The sequence below is a fragment of the Somniosus microcephalus genome, chromosome 22 (genome assembly GCF_052327205.1).
Source record: "Somniosus microcephalus isolate GS21.2 chromosome 22, FLI_Smic_1.0, whole genome shotgun sequence".
Taxonomy (NCBI): domain Eukaryota; kingdom Metazoa; phylum Chordata; class Chondrichthyes; order Squaliformes; family Somniosidae; genus Somniosus; species Somniosus microcephalus.
Genome location: NC_141008.1, coordinates 72,662,393 through 72,685,512, shown reverse-complemented (window position 1 = coordinate 72,685,512; position 23,120 = coordinate 72,662,393). Strand labels below are relative to the sequence as shown.

General features: G+C 49.8%; 1 protein-coding gene across 1 annotated transcript in view; it reads right to left on the bottom strand.

Moving 5' to 3' along the window:
* Nucleotides 1–23,120, bottom strand: part of pimreg (PICALM interacting mitotic regulator) — a 44,058-nt gene that overhangs the window by 15,321 nt on the left and 5,617 nt on the right. Inside the window, 2 exon segments of the mRNA XM_085965036.1 lie at nt 18,321–18,416; nt 20,781–21,088. Of these exon segments, the coding sequence (XP_085821162.1) occupies nt 18,321–18,416; nt 20,781–21,088 (404 nt within the window).

Below are 23,120 nucleotides of genomic sequence, written 5' to 3'. Positions count from 1 at the left end.
AAGTGCCACATAATAGGCTTGCCAGCAAAGTTGAAGCCCATGGAATAAAAGGGACAGTGGCAGCATGGATACAAAATTGGCTAAGTGACAGGAAGCAGATAGTGCTGAATGGTTATTTTTCAGACTGGAGGAAGGTATACAGTGGTGTTCCCTAGGGGTCGGTACTAGGACCACTGTTTTTCCTCGATATATATTAATGACGTGGACTTGGGTGTACAGGGCACAATTTCAAAATGTGCAGATGACACAAAACTTGGAAGTATAGTAAACAGTGAGGAGGATAGTGATAGACTTCAAGAGGACATCGACAGGCTGGTGAAATGGGCAGACATGTGGCAGATGAAATTTAACGCAAAATAGTGCGAAGTGATACATACGAGGAGTGGCAATATAAACTAAAGGGTACAATCCTAAAGGGGGTGCATGAACAGAGCGACCTGGGGGTATATGTGTACAAACCGTTGAAGGTGGCAGGGCAGGTTGAGAAAGCGGTTAATAAAAACCCCATACGGGATTCTGGGCTTCATAGAGGCAGTGTACGTTATGATGAACCTTTATAAAACACTGGTTCGGCCTCAGCTGGAGTATTGCGTCCAATTCTGGGCACCCACCGCACTTTAGGAAGGATGTGAAGACCTTAAGGGTGCAGAAAAGATTTACAAGAATGGTTCCAGGGATGAGGGATTTGGTTGAGAGGAGATTTGATAGAGGTGTTCAAAATCATGAGGAGTCTAGACAGAGTAGATAGAGAGAAACTGTTCCCATTGGCAGAAGGGTCAAGAACCAGAGGAAATAGATTGAAGATGACTGGCAGAAGGACCAAAGGCGACATGGAGGAAAACTTTTTTATGCAGCAAGTGGTTATGATCTGGAATACACTGCCTGAAAGGGTGGTGGAGGCTTTCAAAAGGGAATTGGATAAGTACCTGAAGGAAAAAAAATTGCAGGGAAAGGGACTAGCTGAAGTGCTCCTGCAGAGAGCCAGCACGGACTCGACAGGCCAAATGGCCTCCTTCTGTGCTGTAACCATTCTATGATTCTACCGACCCATCTCCAACCTCCCTTTCGTTAGGTCAAAGCATACAATATAGGGAAACCGTCCAGTTGGGAAAAAAAAGATGGACATCACATGATGAGAAACAGGGAGGGGACAAGAAAATCACATGTCTCTCAAGACTAAAGCTGCTAAAAAGGATACTATTGCAGTATTTTTTCCCCTCATCCATTTGATTTCCCGATACACGCAAGAGAATAAACAAAAAAAATCCAATTCCGACACGTCAGTTTTTCTATTTGAATCTAATGCAAACAGATTCTGCCAGCAGAACTGAAAGCCCATTACAGAGAGTTCTCATTTTATTAAATCACTGCAGTCAAGAGACAGGAAATTCAACTTCCGTTTTAAGCAGAGCCCAGTCAAGGCACGAGGCCCCTGTAGGGGCTTTCAGGATTGAATCATACATTTAGCAATAGTTACTTCAAGTCAAAAGGAATAAAAGTTCTCGGTATTTCTTTGAATATGTGAATTGGATAGAATGCATGCAATGGGATAGATAGAGCATCCTACTCCAAGTTAGATAAATGAAAGGACCAACATCACAGTGGATCTACAATCTATATGGTGGTGGTTGGAAGTGATGCAATACTTTTTACTTCAATATTCTCCCCCTTCCCTTCATAAAGATGCCAATCCATGGAGTAAGGAATTACAGTTGCACATGTCGTCCTAGTCCCCCAGTACCTCACTCAAGTGGTCATTCATGTCCAAGCAAGTACAATGTCAAATGACCAGGTGGGACATCAGGATAGGGGGAAGGTGGAGAAGAGGAGAGGAGGAGAGGATTTGCAAACAGCTCCGTTTAAATATGAATTTTATTTTTATGCTTAAAATAGTACCGGACCCTCATTTTATGATTAAATAAAAAGGCACTTCTAGCAGGAGATTGCTGATGGTCATTAGGAGCAGACACCTGGGCAATTGCTCACCAACCTCCATACCGGGAATACTGAAGCCAATCGCAACTGCTGAAATTAACCAACTTAGTACTGATTAGTGATCAAACCAGAGTTATCCTGCTTTGTACGATTACCTTGTTCTGGGTAGTCAGGGGGAGAAATGCATCAAAGAAGCCAAGATAACTGGTAGAAGAACCGGAGGGGAGATGAGGAGAATTTTTTGACGCAGTGAGTTGTGATCTGGAATGAATTGCCCGAAAGGGTGGTGGAAGCAGATTCGATAGTAATTACCAAAACAGAAGTGGACGCATACGTGAAAAAGAAAAAAATGGCAGGGCTATGGGGAAGAGCATGCCAAACTGATCGCTCTTTCAAAGAGCTGGCACAAGCACGATGGGCCGAAAGGCCTCCTCGATTCCAAATCACTAAAATGCTCCCTAAAGAGTATTACAAAACTTGTGCTATAGTGAAAGGCGTGCTGTATTAAAAAAAATTCTATCAAATGCTCACTTCTGAATAAAGTTATTTGAATTGAATACATGTACCCATTATGTTCAAGACATTTTGTAACCTAAGGACATAGTACGACACCTAATATATAAATACAATTCGGCTAGCTTTTAAACTCTTCATAATGGCACGGAGCCTCACCCCATCCCAAGATAATTTAATAGTACAATTGACTTGTAACGTTGAGATTTAAAAAGAAATGTTGCTGAAGGCCATCTTAGAATTCCATTCAGCTCAATGTGAACACCAACTCAATTCCATGCTTAGAAAATGCTTACAAATATATAGGAAAGTGAATTAAATAGTTGGAGCTTTTAGTTATGGGCAACCTGCCCATCCCTCGATTCCAGACATTCCCGCAGGAAGTGTCCCATAATGATGGCAGCTTAAATCTGTCACAGAACGAAACACGCTCACACACAGGCGGACACACAAGCACACCCATTTCCCCATCCCCACCTCCTCTGCTCAAATACACTGAAGCCGGTCAGCCCCGTTGGCTAACCTCAGTACAGTGTAGGGATCTTTTTTTTTGAGATTCAGTACATCAGGCTGTGCATCTATCCACTGAATCAGCAGGGGAAGCCCAGACGCACATTGCTTTAAAACGCCTCCTAAAGCACATTAGCACATGTTACAGTAACTAGTGGCCCAAGTAACAAATACAAAAACAAAGTTTACATTCCCTTCTCAGACTCCAAGTCTGCCACAAAAGAAAATTTGTTCAGACAAGCAACCGTGGTATTAAAATTGGTCACATTAATGCCAAGGAGTTTGGTGTGACCACCACCTCCACGCTCTGGAAAGCTCACTCAATCTTCTGCCTCTGCTGTTGTAGATTTTAAACCCAGTGGACTAGTTAAACACTGAAAAAAAAAGCTGACAACACACCAGCTGTGTTAGATACGCAAGTGGGGTAATTTGCACTAATTTCAACTCAATTTAAATGTGGGCATTTTCTGGTCTTTTAAGTCATTAGAATTAAATGGCAATGGGAGTTGCTAAAATGTTAAAAAAAAAACCTATTAAAACAGAAAATGCCCTCCCACTGTTGGAAACACACTGTAGGTATTAGAAGTATAACAAAGCTTCGAGGTTCCTAGGTTATGGTCTCTTGAAGTCTTGAAATTCGATTTACAATGGCAGCTGTCCAGGAGAGGGATTACAACCAGTGGACTGAAAAATGCAAACCAGAAAAAGAATGGTGTTGAGCCGCAAAGATTATTTTCTGGCTTTGAAACCCAACAGAACATTACACCCTCTAGACAAACACTCAATTCACAGACAGGACAAGATCAGGGCAGGAGAGAAAATAAATGTTTTCAAATGGAAGAAATTGTGATTTACAGCAGCCCTTTCAATATAACCACCCCACACGACAGCAAGCTCCTCCCGGACCATGTCCGGTGTACAATATCAATCTTCCTCCCCAGCTTCTGCCAAGTTTTATCTAAATACCTTAATGTTGACTTTTATGTAAAAAAAATGTTGCACAATAAAGTGTTCATTTTTATTCAATCATCTTCCATTTCTTAATCATTGGCATTTGGTTCCCACAGTAACAGCCCAGGAATCAGCAGGTTTCTAATCACATCTAAAGAAAAGAACAGGTTGAAATTCTCAAAGTTAAATGCCCTATCTTTTCACCTCACTACATAAGAAGTAGGAGCAGGAGTAGGCCATACGGCCCCTCGGGCCTGCTCCGCCATTCAATAGGATCATGGCTGATCCGAACCTAGACTCACGTCCACTTCCCTGCCCTCTCCCCGTAACCCCTAATTCCTTTATCAGCTAGGAAACTGTCTATCTCCGTTTTAAATTTATTTAATGTTGCAGCTTCCACAGCTCTCTGAGGTAGCAAATTCCATAGATTTACTACCCTCTGAGTGAAGAAGTTTCTCCTCATCTCAGTTTTGAAAGGGTAGCCCCTTATTCTAAGATTATGCCCCCTAGTTCTAGTCTCACCCATCAGTGGAAACATCCTCACCGCATCCACCCGATCAAGCCCCCTCACAATCTTATATGTTTCGATAAGATCGCCTCTCATTCTTCTGAATTCCACTTTCCTGCATTATTCCCATATCCCTTGATTCCCTTAATATTCAGAAATCTATCGATCTCTGTCTTGAATATACTCAACGACTGAGCCTCCACAGCCCTCTGGGGTAGAGAATTCCAAAGATTCACCACCCTCTGAGTGAAGAAATTTCTCATCTCAGTCTTAAATGGCTGACCCCTTATTCCGAGACTGTGACCCCTGTTCTAGACACCCCAGCCAGGGGAAACATCCTCCCTGCATCTACCCTGTCAAGCCCTATAAGAATCTTGTATGTTTCAATGAGATCACCTCTCATTCTTCTAAACTCTTAGAGAATATAGGCCTAGTCTACTCGATCTCTCCTCATAGGACAATCCCCCCATCCCAGGAACCAGTCTGGTGGCATAGTGGTTAGCACTGTTGCCTCACAGCGCCAGGGACCCGGGTTCGAATCCGACCTCGGGTGACTGCCTGTGTGGAGTTTGCACATTCTCCCCGTGTTTGCGTGGGTTTCCTCCGGGTGCTCCGGTTTCCTCCCACAGTCCAAAGATGTGCGGGTTAGGATGATTGGCTATGATAAATTGACCCTTAGTGTTAGGAGGATTAAATACGTGGGGTTACAGGGATCGGGTGAGATGTGTCGGTGCAAGCTCGATGGGCCGAAATGGCCTCTATCTGCACTGTGGGGTTTCTGTGATTCCCTCTACGGCAAGTATATCCTCCCTTAGGTAGGGAGACCAGGGGGCAATTTTGCCAGCCTTGGGGAGGCGGGACTGCCGGGAAAATGGCAGAATTTGGGGGCGGGTACCCAACCCGCCTCCATGCCATCTTCCCAGAAGGCGGGTAGCTGTCCCGCGTCGGGTCCCGTCTTCTTGGAGGCGGGAAGGGATTAAAGCATATTAACTGCCTGTTAACAGGCAGAAAATAGGATTATCCCATTTGTACCCTCAAGTGCGGGCTTCCTAAAGGCTCCGAAGCACACCAGCTCAGCGAGGGGAGTACTGGGTCTGCGGGGGTCGGGATGCAAAAGTGTGGTGTGAAGGTAAGTGATGGGTGCAAGAGTGGAGAGGTGAGTATCTGAGGTAAGTGCAAAGTGTTTTTTAAAGTGTACTTGCCTTTGTTTCTTCCTGCAGGCTTCAGTCAGTTTGTATGCGGAGAGTCTCGGACCTCCGTGTTGCAGATGAGAGATGGCCGTTGCATTCTCAGATGCAACAACCATCTCATTTCTGTAAAAGGTTGAGGAGGTCTTGTATCAAACTGCAGAGATTGTCACTGTTTGACAGCTTCAGAGCTGTCAAACGATGACAATTCAGCTGTCAAAATTTTTTGGCAGATGGAACTTCATACGTTGACGTTCTCTGCAACCGGCTTTCCCTTGTTTGGCCTGCTAAGCCCACTGGGCGGGCTTACAAGGTCAATCAAGGGAAAATAGCATGGGATGGCCACAAATCGATGGAAGTGGGACATCGACCCGACAAGCAGCAGTCCTGCCTCCAACGTGCCCCCAGTCAAAAAAAAACGCCCCCCAAAACTGTACACAATACTCCAGGTGTGGTCTCACCAGGGCCCGATAGAATTGCAGCAAAATGTCTTCACTCTTACACTCATATCCTCTTGCAATAAAGGCCAACATACCATTTGCTTTCCCAATTACTTGCTCTACCTGCATGTTAACTTTCAGTGATTTGTGTACAAGGACACCCAGGTCCCTCTGAACACCAACATTTCCCAATTTCTCACCATTTAAAAAATACTGGGTATTATGTCCGTGTATAATTGAGACACGGACTGCAGGAGTTGGTTTAACAAGTCTTTACTGAATGGAGAAAACCTGGAAACTGAAACTACAGAAGCCTGCTAGGGCCTTTTATACAGGGGTGGTCACTGCCGGTACTGCAGTCTGACACCAGTTATTCCCTTAAAGGTACATACACAACAATTCCTCCCCTTTTAGATAAACAGTGCATAACATTCATTTAACAACTAAATAATAACTAATTACAATTACGGTTGCTAGATACATTGGTTGAAGTTAAGCAATTATAAGTTCAGTCTTTGAGGAGGCTTCCTGATTCTGTCTGGATAACGCCTCTTTGGGATATCAGGTTCTTCTGGCAAGGTTGAGTCAGGATCAATGTCGTTGTTTGGTTCGTCTGCTTCCAATATCACCGATTCTGCGGTAGATGCAATTGGAACTTCGGTTTCATCGCCAGGTGTATCAGATCGTGGTGTGGAGTTGACGTTTTCCAGTGACTCTAGAATCTGGTCAGCATGGCGTCTTACAATGCTCTCTCCAACGTCCACGGTATACATTAGAGGTCCTTGCCATGTACAGATCCTTCCTGGCTGCCATTTCTCTGTGCGGTAGTCCTGGGCCAAAACTCGTTGACCTATCTTAAAACTCCTGGTCGGCCTTTCATTCATATTCTGAAACTACCTGTTCTCCACATCTCTTCTGACGTTTGGCTTAACCAAATCCAAGCAGCATCGTAGTCTTCGATTGAAGAACATCATGGCTGGAGTTTGGTTGGTAACCGCATGTGTCGCATTCCGGTAGGCAAACAAGAAGTTATCCACCTTGTGTTGTAGGGGTATATCTTCATTACACATTGTCTTGATAGCCTTCTTGAATGTTTGAACAAACCTCTCGGCCAATCCATTAGTGGCTGGATGATATGGGGCGGATGTGTACTGCTTAACACCATTGTTCTTTAAGAACCTCCGGAACTCTTCAGACACAAACTGTGGTCCATTGTCAGAACAAATCTGTTCAGGCAGCCCATTCCTGGCGAATATGGTTCGTAAGACTGTGATAGTTTTTTCTGTGGTGGTTGAGGACATTTTTATTACCTCTGGCCACTTTGAATGTGCATCCACCGCAATTAAAAACATCAAGTCCATAAAGGGACCAGCAAAATCAATGTGCACCCTTTGCCATGGAGATGAGGGCCACTCCCATGGATGTAGAGGGGCTTGTGGTGGGGCGTTTTGGACCTTCTGGCATCCTGTACAGCTCTTGGTCATCTCTTCGATTTCTCTATTGATTCCTGGCCACCACACAAACGCTCTGGCTAAGTTCTTCATTTTTACCCCCCCAAAAGACCCTCATGAAGCTCATTGAGCACTCTATCCTTCAATTTGGGTGGAATTACTACTCTGGATCCACACATCAAGGTTCCTCTGCACACTGACAGCTGTTCTCTTCTCGGCGAGAATGCTGGCAGCAGTGGTTTGCCATGTGCTGGCCATCCCTTCACCGTTAAATCATAGACCCAGGAGTGTGTCGGGTCATTTCGTGTTTCCTTTTCTATGTTTGTATTCGTCACAAGGAGACATTCGACTATAGTCGAGTGGAATAACTCCACTGGATCCACTGCCAGTTCTTCTTCCACCGTCGGCAACGGTAGGCGCGACAATCCATCAGCATTCCCATGCTGTTTAGTTCCTTTGTACTCGATGTCATATTGGTGTGCCCCTAGGAAAAGGGACCACCTCTGTAGCCATTGTGCCGTCATTATCGGTACGCCCTTCTGAGGGTTGAAAATGGAGACGAGAGGTTGATGATCAGTTAGTAGAGTAAATTTCTGACCGTGCAGGTAGTGATTGAACTTCTTCACCCCCCACACCAGGCTGAGGGCCTCTGTCAATCTGGGCATAGTTACGCTCGGCTGAAGTCAACAAGCCTGACGCAAAAGCTATCGGCCTCTCTGAACCATCAAGGAATTTATGTGACAGTACCGCCCCAGTGCCGTAGGGAGACGCATCACACGCCAGTCTTATCGGTAGTGATGGGTTGTAGTGAGCCAATACTTCTCTTGAAGTGATTAGGTCCTTACTCTTCTGAAAGGCCCGCTTACATTCATCGCTCCATTTCCATGCTACTCCCGTTCGTAGTAGGGCATTCAGTGGATGCAGAATTGTGGACAAATTCGGCAAAAACTTATGGTAGTAATTCACCAATCCGAGGAATGACCTCAGTTGCGACACATTTTCAGGCACTGGAGCCTTAACTACCGCTTCAATTTTGTCAGGGGACTTATGCAACCCCTCTTCATCAATCACGTGGCCACAATACGATATCTGTTTCTTAAAAAACTCGCACTTGGGGCGATTGGCTCGTAGCCCATGTTCACGTAGTCTAGTGAGCACCTGCTCCAGGTTGGCAAGGTGTTCACTGTCATCTTCACCTGTCACTAGGATGTCGACCAAGTAACACGGAGTCCCCGGAATCCCTTGCAGGACTTGTTCCATTGCTCTTTGCCATATCGCCGGAGCTGATGCTACTCCGAATACCAGTCGATTATACTGGTAAAGACCTTTGTGAGTGCTTATCGTGAGATACTTCCTAGAGGATTCTTCAACCTCCATCTGCAAATATGCTTGTGCTAGGTCAATTTTTGTAAAACGCTTCCCTCCAGATAGTGAGGCGAAGATATCTTCTATCGTTGGAAGAGGATATTGTACTGTGTGAAGGACTGGGTTCACCGTCACCTTGAAGTCCCCACAGATGCGAACCTTCCTTGGCTCCTCAGACTTATTGTTTAACGTTTTCTTCATGACAGGAACGATGGGTGTTGCCCACTCGCTCCAGTCTACCTTAGATAACACGCCTGCATTCTCCAGATCTGCCTCAACGGCTGGGCGAATTGCATATGGTACCGGTCTTGCTTTGAAAAACTTGGGAATTGCATTCTCCTCTATTTTTATCGAGGCGGTTACGCCTTTAAGAGTGCCCAGTTCTTGTTGAAATACCTCTTTGGCGTCAGCTAAGATTGTTGACAATCGTCCAGGAGTGACGTCGTCATCCTTTTTACCAGCCACCGTCAGTGCCTGAATGGAGTGCCAGTCTAAACTTATCGTTCTGATCCATTCACGTCCCAATAACGGTGGTCCACCATCTTGCAGAATGTAGAGATACAATTTCCGTATTTTCTTGCCGTTGTATTCGACAGGCACCCTTATTTTTCCTCTGGGGTATACTTTTTGCCCCGTATACGTCCTCAAGACAATGGATGTCTCTCTCAAGGGTATGTGTGAGAATAGCCGCTCGTAGTCTCGTCGATTCATGACGGTTAGAGCTGATCCTGTATCCAATTCCATTTTGACTTGGGACCCTGCTATCGTGAGGGTGACCCAAATGGTTCGGTGATCCTCTTTTGCGATTACGTTGTGAAGTTTGAGACAGCTTAGTCTCTTGTTCCCGGATTTACTATCGCTCATCTGGTCTTCGGAACTACTGTCCGTCATCTTTTGAACTTTCCTGTACGGTTCCTTAGTAGCCTTTTTTGTTGTCGTTGGTCTTCTTCCCAGACCTGCAAACTCGTGCAATGTGTCCCATCTTTCCGCATTGCCTGCATATTTTGTCCTTGGACCAGCAGTCCTTCTGGTCATGGTTTGTTCTGCTGCAGCGATAACATTTTGCAAATCCCCGTGTCATTTCGTGGGTGCCGTATTCCTGTGGCTTTTGTTGTATTTCCGCAGCTCCCCTTGCTGCTGCTTCGTACGATACTGCCACGCTGAAAGCCTTATCTAGCGTCAGCTCTTTCTCAGAGTAACCTCTTCTGGGTTCCTTCACTCAAGAGTCCACAGACAAATTTGTCCCGTAAGGTATCTGCCAGTCCTGCTCCAAACTGGCAGTGCTTTGATAGCTTGCGTAGTTCAGTAAGGTAATTAGCATTGCTCTCATTTTTATGCTGATTTCTCCTGTGGAATTTAAATCTTTCTGCTATCAGCAGCGGTGTAGGATTTAGGTGTTCCTGTAGGATAGCAACAATTTCGTTAAAACTCTTAGCCTTCAGTTTGGCGGGAGTAATCAGGTCCCGCAATAGGCCATACGTTCTTGCGCCCATTAAATTTAGCAATACCGATGCCTTTTTCTCATCGGCTATTTCGTTTGCCTCGCAATATACCTCGACTCTTTCCACATACGTGGTCCAGTCTTCTATTGCATTATCGAAGGCAGTGATATCACCAGTCTTTGGCATCTTGAAAATCTAAGATGGCGCCTCCCGCACTTTGCCTTCGTCCCCGATGGATCAAAATGGCGCCTCCCGCGCTTTTCCTTCTTCCCCGCCGAGTTAAGATGGCGCCTCCCGCGCTTTCCCGCCGCTGCCAACGCTGTTGCTGGCGATTATATTTATTTTACTATCCTGTAATGGCGACGCCCTATGGTCTTCGCGCCTCCCCGATTGCTGCTGCCAACGCCGCTCTCCGCGGTATTTTTATTTTTCTATCGCGCTTCAATATTTGCTCCGTTAATTGAAGAACCGTTCCCGTCGTGGAGCAGACCCTCTGGGGCACTTCCCTCCCTCTTCTTAGGTCTGAACGCTGCCCGGCTTCGAAGCACCGGCCGCGCCCTGTGTGCTCCACCCTCTCTCTCTCTTTGCTTCCCGACTCGCTGCCCGGCCCCGTTGCAGAGCCACCCGATCGAGCTCTATCCCGCCGCAGCCCAGGAAGGATCAGTGCACTACCTGCCACCAGCCCGATTAGCTGGGAAACCACAGACTGGAGAACCAAGCCTGGCTCTCGACAGTCTCTCCTGCACTTTTCAATTCGATGATTTGGAGGGCGGTTGCCCACGGTCGACACCCGTTTCTCGAGTTTCTTTGGATTATTTTTTTAAATTTTTCTTTCTTCTGGCTTCGACCTTCAATAACGTCGTCTGAGGTGCTGCCGAGTTGCAGGTAAGTTAGTTTCTTACTCGTCGCCAGTATTATGTCCGTGTATAATTGAGACACGGACTGCAGGAGTTGATTATAACAAGTCTTTACTGAATGGAGACAACCTGGAAACTGAAACTACAGAAGCCTGCTAGGGCCTTTTATACAGGGGTGGTCACTGCCGGTACTGCAGTCTGAGACCAGTTATTCCCTTAAAAGGTACATACACAACACTTGGCTTTTCTATTTTTCCTACCAAAGTGGATAACTTCACCTTGTATTCCATTTGTCATGTTCTTGCCCACTCACTTATCCTGTCTATATCCCCTTGAAGCCTCTTTGCATCCTCCTCACAATTTACATTCCCACCTAGCTTTGTATCATCAGCAAAGTTGGATATATTACATTTGGTCTCCTCATCCAAATCATATCATTGCTGAGGCCCAAGCACTGATCCTTGCGGTACCCCACTAGTTACAGCCTGCCAACCCAAAAATGACCCGTTTATTCCTACTCTCTGTTTTCTGTCCATTAACCAATCCTCAATCCATGCTAATATATTACCCCCAATCCCATGAGCCCTAATTTTGTTTACTAACCTCTTGTGTGGCACCTTATCGAATGCCTTCTGAAAATCCAAATACACATCCATTGGTTCCCCCTTATCTATTCTGCTAGTTACAACCTCAAAAAACTCTAACAGATTCGCCAAACACGATTTCCCTTTCATAAATCAGTGTTGACTCTGCCCAATCCTATTATTATTTTCTAAGTGCCCTGTTACCACGTCCTTAATAATAAATTCTAGCATTTTCCCTACTACTGATGTCAGGCTAACTGGTCTGTAGTTCCCAGTTTTCACTCTCCCTCCTTTCTTAAATAAATATTGGGGTTACATTTGCTACCTTCCAATCCGCAGGAACTGTTCCAGAATCTATGGAATTTTGGAAGATGACAACCAACCAATGCATCCACTATCTCTATAGCCACCTCTTTCAAAACCCTAGGATGTAGGCCATCAGGTCCAGGGGATTTACCGGCTTTCAGTCCCATTAATTTCTCCAGTACTACTTTATTTTTTTACTAACGCTAAATTTCTTTCAGTTCCTCATTCTCGCTAGACCCTTGGTTCTCCACTATTTCCGTGAGGTTTTTTGGCGTCCTCTTCCGTGAATGCAGACACAAAGTATTTGTTTAATTTCTCTGCCATTTCCTTATTCCACATTATAATTTCTTCTCTCTCAGCCTGTAAGGGACCCATGTTTATTTTCGCTAATCTTCATCTTTTTACATACCTATAGAAGCTTCACGGTCTGTTTTTATGTCTCTCGCTAGTTTACTCTCATATTCCATCTTCCCTTTCTTTTTCAATTTCTTGGTCCTCCTTTGCCAAATTCTAAAATCCTCCCAATCCTCAGGCTTACTACTCTTTTGGCAACATTATAACACTCTTCCTTTAATCTAATACTATCTTTAATTTCTCTCGTTAGCCACGGTTATACCATTTTTCCTGTGGTGTTTTTATTCCTTAAGGGAATGTATATTCGTTGCGAATTATAAATTATTTCTTTAAATGTTTGCCATTGCTTTTCTACTGTTCTACCTTTTAAATGTAGTTTTCCAACCTACCTTAGCCAACTTGCCTCTCATACTTACGTAATTTGCTTTGTTCATGTTTAGGACCCTAGTTTTGGACTTAACTAAATCACTCTCAAACTCAACATAATATTCTATCATATTATGATCACTGCTCTCCAGAGGCTCCTTCACTACAAGGTTATTGCTCAGTACTAGATCGAAAATAGCCAATTCCCTCAAAGGCTCCTTGACATACTGATCTAGAAAACGATCTTGAATACATTCCATGAACTCTTCCTCTGCCCTATTTCTGCAAATTTGGTTTGCCCAGTCTATATGAAAGTTAAAGTCCTCTATGATTACTGTATTACCCTTGTTACATGCATCTCTAATTTCCTGATTTATACTCTGCCCGACACTACAACCACTGGTAGTGGGCCTACAGACTACTCCCACTAGTGTTCTCTGCCCCTTGTTGTTTCTTAGCTCCACCCAAACGGATTCTACATTTTGTTTTTCCGAGCAAAGATCCTTTCTCTTTACCGTCTTTATTCCCTCCTTTATTATCAGGACTACCCCATCTCCTTTTCCATTCTGCCCGTCAAATATCCTGGAATATTTAGTTCCCAACTTTGGTCACTCTGCAATCACGTCTATGTAATGGCTATTACATCAAACTAATTTATTTCTATCTGCACTATTAATTCATCCAATTTGTTGCAAAGGTTTTGTGCATTCAGATATAGTACTTTTAGCTTTAACTTTCTGTTTTTCCCTGACGTCACTTTACTCACTAATGCCCTATTACCTTTATTAATCTTTCTGTCCCTTCCTGACCCACTCTGCTTATCTTTACCCACATTACTACTCTGCTCTACAGCCTTGACATTTCTCTTACTGCTTTTGAATTTACCCTTCCCCGAATCCTCCCACCCTCTCCTTCATTAGTTTAAAGCCCTATCTACCACCCTAGTTATTCGATTCGCCAGGACACTGGTCCCAGCCCAGTTTAAGTGGAGCCTATCCCCACAGAACAGCTCCCTCTTTCCCCAGTACTGGTGCCAGTGCCCCATGAATTGAAACCCCTGCCTCCCACACCACTCTTTGAGCCACGCATTTAAACCTCTAATCTGTTCGTCCTTATGGCAATTTGCGCGTGGCTCAGGTAACAATCCAGAGATTATTACCTGTGAGGTTCTGTGTTTTAATTTCAACACTAGCTCCTCAAACTCTCTCAGCAGAACTTCATTCCTAGTTCTACCTAGGTCGTTGGTTCCTACATGGACCACTCCCACTAGACCCCCCCCCCACTCCCACTGGATCCTCTCCCCCCGCCCCCCACTGGATCCTCTCCCGCCGCCCCCCCCCCACTCCCACTGGATCCTCTCCCCGCGCCCCCACTGGATCCTCTCCCCCCGCCCCCGCTCAATCCTCTCTTCCCCCCCCCCCCGCTCGATCCTCTCCCCCCCGCTCGATCCTCCTCCCCCCCCGCTCGATCCTACTCCCCCCCCCTCGATCCTCCTCCCCCCCCGCTCGATCCTACTCCCCCCCCTCGATCCCCTCCCCCCCCGCTCGATCCTCTCTCTCCCCCCCCGCTCGATCCTCTCCCCCCCCCCGCTCGATCCTCTCCCCCCCGCTCGATCCTCTGCCCCCCGCTCGATCCTCTGCCCCCCGCTCGATCCTCTCTCCTCCCGCTCGATCCTCTCCCCCCCCCCCCGCTCCTCTCCCCCCCCCCTGCTCGATCCTCTCCCCCCCCCCCCGCTGGATCCTCCCCCCACTCCCACTGGATCCTCTCCCTCCCCCCCCCCCACAATCCCACTGGATCCTCCCCCCCCCACAATCCCACTGGAACCTCCCCCCACCCCACTCCCACTGGATCCTCCCCCCCCCACTCCCACTGGATCCTCTCCCCCACCACTCCCACTGGATCCTCTCCCCCCCCACTCCCACTGGATCCTCTCCACCCCCACTCCCACTGGATCCTCTCCCCCCCCACTCCCACTGGATCCTCTCCCCCCCCCCACTCCCACTGGATCCTCTCCCCCCCCACTCCCACTGGATTCTCTCCCCCCCCACTCCCACTGGATTCTCTCCCCCCCCGCTCCCACTGGATTCTCTCCCCCCCCCACTCCCGCTGGATCCTCTCCCCCCCCCCACTCCCGCTGGATCCTCTCCCCCCCCCACTCCCACTGGATCCTCCCCCCCCACTCCCACTGGATCCTCCCCCCCCACTCCATCCTGCCCCCCCCCACTCCCACTGGATCCTCCCCCCCACTCCCACTGGATCCTCCCCCCCCACTCCCACTGGATCCTCCCTCCCCCCCACTCCCACTGGATCCTCCCTCCCCCCCACTCCCACTGGATCCTCCCTCCCCCCCACTCCCACTGGGTCCTCCCTCCCCCCCACTCCCACTGGATCCTCCCTCCCCCCCACTCCCACTGGATCCTCCCCCCCCCACTCCCACTGGATCCACTCTCCCCCCCCCCACTGGATCCTCCCCCCCCCACTCCCACTGGATCCTCCCCCCCACTCCCACTGGATCCTCCCCCCCCCACTCCCACTGGATCCTCCCCCCCACTCCCACTGGATCCTCCCTCCCCCCCACTCCCACTGGGTCCTCCCTCCCCCCCACTCCCACTGGATCCTCCCTCCCCCCCACTCCCACTGGATCCTCCCCCCCCACTGGATCCACTCTCCCCCCCCCCCACTGGATCCTCCCCCCCCCACTCCCACTGGATCCTCCCCCCCACTCCCACTGGATCCTCCCCCCCCCCACTCCCACTGGATCCTCCCCCCCACTCCCACTGGATCCTCCCTCCCCCCCACTCCCACTGGATCCTCCCCCCCCCCCACTCCCACTGGATCCTCCCCCCCCCACTCCCACTGGATCCTCCCTCCCCCCCACTCCCACTGGATCCCCCCCCCACTCCCACTGGATCCTCTCTCCCCCCCACTGGATCCTCCCCCCCCACTCCCACTGGATCCTCCCCCCCCCACTCCCACTGGATCCTCCCCCCCCACTCCCACTGGATCCTCTCCCCCCCACTCCCACTGGATCCTCTCCCCCCCACAATCCCACTGGATCCTCCCCCCCCCACAATCCCACTGGATCCTCCCCCCCCACAATCCCACTGGATCCTCCCCCCCCACAATCCCACTGGATCCTCCCCCCCCACAATCCCACTGGATCCTCCCCCCCCACTCCCACTGGATCCTCTCCCCCCCCACTCCCACTGGATCCTCTCCCCCCCCCACTCCCACTGGATCCTCTCCCCCCCCACTCCCACTGGATCCTCTCCCCCCCCACTCCCACTGGATTCTCTCCCCCCCACTCCCGCTGGATCCTCTCCCCCCCGCACTCCCACTGGATCCTCTCCCCCCCCCACTCCCACTGGATCCTCTCCCCACCCACTCCCACTGGATCCTCTCCCCCCCGCTCAATCCTCCCCCCCCCACTCCCACTGGATCCTCCCCCCCACTCCATCCTCCCCCCCCACTCCCACTGGATCCTCCCCCCCCACTCCCACTGGATCCTCCCCCCCCCCCCACTCCCACTGGATCCTCCCTCCCCCCCCCACTCCCACTGGATCCCCCCCCACTCCCACTGGATCCTCTCCCCCCACTCCCACTGGATCCTCCCCCCCCCACTCCCACTGGATCCTCCCCCCCCCACTCCCACTGGATCCTCTCTCCCCCCCCACTCGATCCTCCCCCCCCACTCCCACTGGATCCTCCCCCCCCACTCCCACTGGATCCTCCCCCCCCCACTCCCACTGGATCCTCCCCCCCCCACTCCCACTGGATCCTCTCCCCCCCCCACTCCCACTGGATCCTCCCCCCCCACTGGATCCTCTCCCCCCCCCACTCCCACTGGATCCTCTCCCCCCCCCCACTGGATCCTCTCCCCCCTCCAACTGGACCCCCCCCACTGGATCCTCTCCCCCCCACTCCCACTGGATCCTCTCCCCCCCACTCCCACTGGATCCTCCCCCCACTGGATCCTCTCCCCCCCCCACTGGATCCTCTCCCCCCCCCGCCACTGGATCCCCTCCCCCCGCACTGGATACCATCTCCCACCCTCCCACTGGATCCTCCCCCCCACTCCCACTGGATCCTCTCCCCCCCCACTCCCACTGGATCCCCCCCCACTGGATCCTCCCCCCCCCCACTGGATCCTCTCCCCCCCCACTCCCACTGGATCCTCTCCCCCCCCACTCGATCCTCTCCCCCCCACTGGATCCTCCCCCCCACTGGATCCTGCCCCCCCCACTGGATCCTCCCCCCACTGGATCCCCTCCCCCCCCTCCCACTGGATCCTCCCCCCCCCGCTGGATCCTCCCCCCCTCCCACTGGATCCTCTCCCCCCCCACTCCCACTGGATCCTCCCCCCCCCCCACTCCCACTGGATCCTCCCCCCCCCCACTCCCACTGGATCCTCCCCCCCCACTGGATCCTCTTCCCCCCCCCACCGGATCCTCTCCACCCCCCCCACCCCCACTGGATCCTCTCCACCCCCCCACTCCCACTGGATCCTTTCCACCCCCCCACTCCCACTGGATCCTTTCCACCCCCCCACTCCCACTGGATCCTTTCCACCACCCCCACTCCCACTGGATCCTTTCCACCACCCCACTCCCACTGGATCCTTTCCACCCCCCCACTCCCACTGGATCCTCTCCACCACCCCCACTCCATCCTCTCGGACCCCCCCGCACTCCCACTGGATCCCCCCACTCCCACTGGATCCCCCCACTCCCACTGGATTGGATCCCCCACTCCCACTGGATCCGATCCCCCCACTCCCACTGGATCCCCTCCCCCCACTGGATTCCCCTCCCCCACTGGATTCCCCTCCCCCCACTGAATCTCCCCCCCACCCACTGGATCTCCCCCCCACCCACTGGACCCCCCACTGGATCGCTCCCCCCCACACCCACTGGATCTCTCCCCCCACACCCACTGGATCCCCCCACTCCCACTGGATCTCCCCCCACCCACTGGATCCCCTCCCCCCACTCCCACTGGATTCCCCCCACTGGACCCCCCCCCACTCCCACTGGATCCCCCCCCACTCCCACTGGACCCCCCCCCACTCCCACTGGATTCCCCCCCCACTCCCACTGGACCCCCCCTCCCCCACTGGATCCCCCCCACTCCCACTGGACCCCCCCCCACTCCCATTGCCCCCCCCCCACTCCCACTGGACCCCCCCCCACTCCCACTGGACACCCCCCCCCCACTCCCACTGGACACCCCCCCCCCACTCCCACTGGACACCCCCCCCCACTCCCACTGGACCCCCCCCCCCACTCCCACTGGACCCCCCCCCCCACTCCCACTGGAACCCCCCCCCCCACTCCCACTGGAACCCCCCCGCTCCCACTGGATCCCCCCCCCCCACTGCTGGTGGTAGGACAGTGCATGGTCAGGATTGCTGCCTAAAACTTTGTAAAGTCATCAAGGTGCCTGCTGAGCAGATCCCTTTCTTACACACATGTCCCAAGCATTCAGAGACTAATGCAGTGAATCGGCTCCCAGTGTGGACTGAAGAGAAATATGTACATTAATCATGCAGTACCTTTCTTCCTTGGTGATGGCTTCATCAAATACCTGGGACAGGCGCTTTAACTGCCCAATTCCAAGAGACACGGATTCCAGATCTCGGTCAAACTGCCTGTTAACGTACACAATGAATACTCAGAGAGAGAGAGAGAGTTCGGCTACGTTTGGAGCAAAGAGAATATCTTTATACCTCTTAATAGGTCACCAGATCACCACACACCAGCAAAAGAAAAAAAAATAGCAGTTTGGAATTAATTTACAGCCTCTCACTAATAGATCGAATTTTTTTTTTTTTTTTTTTTTTTTAAAAAGGAAGATTCATTTTTCCTGCTGCCAACCCCTCCCTCTCCAGATTAGATGCAACAACCTTCAGAGAGATTTCAATGCAGGATGGAGAATTCCTGCCGTAGGCATCCTGGAATTCAGCAATTGATCTGTATCTCATAGCAGGAATGAGGATAGAGAGAAGCACTGCCTGAAAGGGCAATGGAAACTCTTTCTTTCTCTGCAGACAGCATTTTCTAAATGCATACTTTAGGAGATTCAGACACTTTTGCAAGGAAATAGGCTGCAATATCTTCATCTTTCCCTCCTAGTGACTACTTAAGTCGAATATTCTTACAGAATAGTCACCAACATTGTACATTAGAGACTGTACAGGCCATTCACTAGTTTCAGATACTGCCCATAGCACCAGTTACCTCTATTTGAAGGAACTGCTCCTCAATTTCTAGCTGCACTTCAGTCCCAGGCTCCTGATTTTCTGGCTACCTGGTGCGGAGGGGGGTTGGGCAAGTCGGAGGACCTCTTTGTGGGTCTGCTCCTGTGCCTGGCCAAGGTGGTTATCCACATCCACGGGTCCAGGTTAGACATGGCCAGTGGTTGTTCGCTCCGGCTGCCTGCCTTTCCTCCGTGGCCATGTCCACGCTCAGGTGGCCTTGAAGAAGGAACACACGGTGCCCACCGGCACGCTTGAGGCCCTTGCGGGACTGGAGTGTTGGAGTGTATTGTAGATACAGAAGATAATATTCTTATTTAATGTGATAAGTTTCCTTTGTTTTATTTAGAATTTCAGTGTTTATTGTTTGCGTCCCTTTAAAAAAGGTGGCATTTTTGTTAGATTAATTTTACTTTGTTAGAGGTCACTGGGACAACCCAGCGTCGTCCTAATTGGCCAATCAGAAGAGTAAAGCACCAGTTAATTTTCTGTAATAGGTCTTCAACCACCACCCTAAATATGCCCCTCCCCATCCCAGAAGAAACAAGTCAACATTTCAGCTACCAGTCCTGGAGGACCAGCACCATCATGGACTTGTGACTGGGAGCTACCTGCAACGAGAGGATTAATTAAATTCCTAGCATTCACTAAAATGGAGGGGCACCCCAGCAGAAAACCAAGAGTCCCCAAATTACACCAATTTTGAAATGCTCCTTCGCTCCGCATCCATTCACCCCAACCTTCTGTCGGAGCAATAAAGTGGAGTGCGGCGGTCAACACGATCAGTGGGGGCCTACAAGTGACCTACTTGCTCACAGCTCCCACAAATATCAGTGTACAACTCCAAACCTGCTACAGACTCCAAGACAGCCAGCCAAAGATTCTTGCAAACCAGAGCCCCACTAGCTCCAGAGCAGAGTACTAAAGCCATATGCACTTACCTCCAGTAACCCCCATCGGCACAGTTCACAGCAGAGCCGCTGATGGGATTGCTGGGGACGAATGCATACCACCTTTAGTGCTCATCTCTGCACCACGGTTGGTGCAGCAGGGGCCATATTTTTAGCTGGCTCTATTGGATCTAGGGCAGAGCTAGCAGCTGAAGTCACATGGGTGCAGCTCCCACCAGCGAATGCAGATCTCGACTCTTGAAGGGCCACTGTTGGAGCTGTTAATCCAGACAAAGGAAATAAATGCTGGCAGCCCAACTCCCATGAAAATTCACACAGATTATCAAGAACACAAATAAAACAGAGTACAGGTGAGGATAAGAGGCTCTACTCTAATTAAAATAGACAGAAAAGAGATATTCCAACTGCACCCAAATTCTACAAGTGCAGAATTGACATATTGCTTGCCTGCACACAAGTTTGACTGCTTGACTAATGCAGATTGGTAGAAGATGCATTCCTCTGGGGGGCATGCAGCAAGCTTAAAATTAAAATTATCCCCGCCCCGCTGCGAGATGAATTATTGAGTGGTCCCATCAGTTGGCTTCCCCTCCTGCACTACAAACACCTAATAAATTCATCCTATACAAAAACCATTGATTTTAGGGTTTGACAGGTTTTAAAAATCCAATTCCTTTAGATCCATCAAGTTTGATCCATCCATGAATCTAATTCTTCCTGCAATCAACAGGCTTTCAAAACCCAATTTCAGCATTACTGTAGCACCAATTGTTGATTTATTCCATCTTCTCTTCTACTGTTGTTAGCCCCTATTAAAAAGTACAATGAGGTTGTTCAATTGCTGTACCTCCTCCTGCTAATTCCTGTGGGCGAGGCAAAGGGACTCTTCAATGCAGCAGACCTAACCGATCTTCTCAGAGGAAGACCGTCCTTGCCAAACAGGTGAGCAACTTCCCTCCACTTGCCCTTGGGACTCCTGGGGGTGCGTTTCCCACTGGAGGGGGTGCTGCGGATCCTTGCCTCCCTGCTGCGATGGGTTTTAGGGGGAGGGCTTTTCTTTGAGGCCGAACCACCCCTGCGTCTCTGGGGAGTTTGGGGCTTTGAAGGAGTGATCACCAGACAGTCGCTGCGCCTCTGTCGCCTCTTCTGGAGTTTCTGCAGAAAGAATCACAATAATTAGGGCACAAGGCCAAAAATCAACACATTTTTTGGACCAGCAGTGGAATCCTTCTCCTCTCCTTGACCCTTCCCCTCCCCCAATACATCAGACAAAACTAGCAGTGATGTCACTGGGCGGATTTAGTGCAACAGTACAAATACATCACAGGAAATATAGTCCCCAAGCCAATAGGCTGTGATGTGCCAAGATGCTTCTTCTGCGATACCGTTAACCAGCTCAATATTACTGCCAGTGAACCTTGCAAGAATCAGTATTTCACTCTAGTGTTACAGACGTCGATGACGAAGTCCAACACTGCCTTCAGTGTGCCAGTGCAGCCTTCGGTCGCCTGAGGAAGTGTGTTTGAAGACCAGGACCTCAAACCCAGCACTAAGCTCATGGTCTACAGAGCAGTAGTAATGCCCGCCCTCCTGTATGCTTCAGAGACATGGACCATGTACAGCAGGCACCTCAAAGCACTGGCGAGGTACCACCAACGCTGCCTCTGCAAGATCCTGCAAATCCATTGGCAGGATAGGCGCACCAACGTCAAGTGTACTCGCTCAGGCCAACATCCCCAGCATCGAAGCTTTGACCACGCTTGATCAGCTCCGATGGACGGGCCACATCGTTCGCATGCCCGATACGAGACTCCCAAAGCAAGCGCTCTATTCGGAGCTCCAACACGACAAGAGAGCCCCAGGTGGGCAGAGGAAATGCTTCAAGGACACCCTCAAAGCCTCCTTGAAAAAGTGCAACATCCCCACCGACACCTGGGAATCCCTGGCCCAAGACCGCACAAAGTGGTGAAGTGAAGGCGCCGAACACCGAGTCTCTTCGCCGGGAGCAAGCGGAAGCCAAGCGCAAACAGCGGAAGGAGCGCACATCAACCCACCCCTTCAAGCACCATCTGCCCCACTTGTGACAGAGACTGTAGGTCCTGCATTGGACTCATCAGTCACCCGAGAACTCATTTTTAGTGTGGAAGCAAGTCATCCTCGGTTCCGAGGGACTGCCTAAGAAGACGACATACAACTCAATGATCGCTCCAAGTAATGTTTGGGGTGGAACACCCAGCAGTACAATTGTACAATTTATCCATCCAGTCAAGTGCGAAAATTTCACACATCCACCATTACACTTGACTGAAATCTTAGTGACAATACTGATTAGATGTGTTGAGAGAAATGACTAGACCACCACTACCTAAATTTATTCTGGGTAGATTACCCAAGTATATACACATGTGGGTTTGACCAGTTACAAGTTTTATTGGGAATTTATCAGCATTTGATTTGCAGCTAGTTTATTTTACGTGTTATTTATTGATAGCCTCATGTATTTTAAATTTAACCAGCAACTTCTTTCCTTAAAGTCCTCTCCCACAACCTTTCTCCTCCTCTTCTCTTTCTCCCCCCTCCCCACCAGTACAAACTATCCTGGAACAATGTACCAAAGGTGCCAATATCTGTGGAATCATATCCCAGTAACCCTTAGATACAACGACGTTTACTTATATAGTGCCTTTAACCTGGTTAAAACATCCCAGGGCACTTCACAGCAGCGTTATAAACAAAATTTGACACCGAGCCACATAAGGAGATTTTAGGGCAGGTGACCAAAAGCTTGGTCAAAGAGGTAGGTTTTAAAGAGCGTGTTAAAGGAGGAAAGAAAGGTAGAGGGGTTCAGGGAGGGAATTCCAGAGCTTAGGCCCTTGGCAGCTGAAGGCACGACCACCAATGCTGGAGCGATTAAAATCAGGGATCAAGAGACCAGAATTAGAAGAGCGCAGATATCTCAAAGGGTTGTAGGGCTGGAGGAGGTTACAGAGATAGGGAGGGGAGAGGCCATGGAGGGATCAGAAAACAAGGATGAGAATTCTAAAAAGCTTAACCGGGAGTCAATATAGGTCAGTGAGCATAGGGGTGATGAGTGAACGGGACCTCAAGTTTACAGAGAGTAGAAAGTGGGAGGCCAGCCAGGAGTGAATTGGAATAGTCAAGTCTAGAAGTAATAAAGGCATGATGA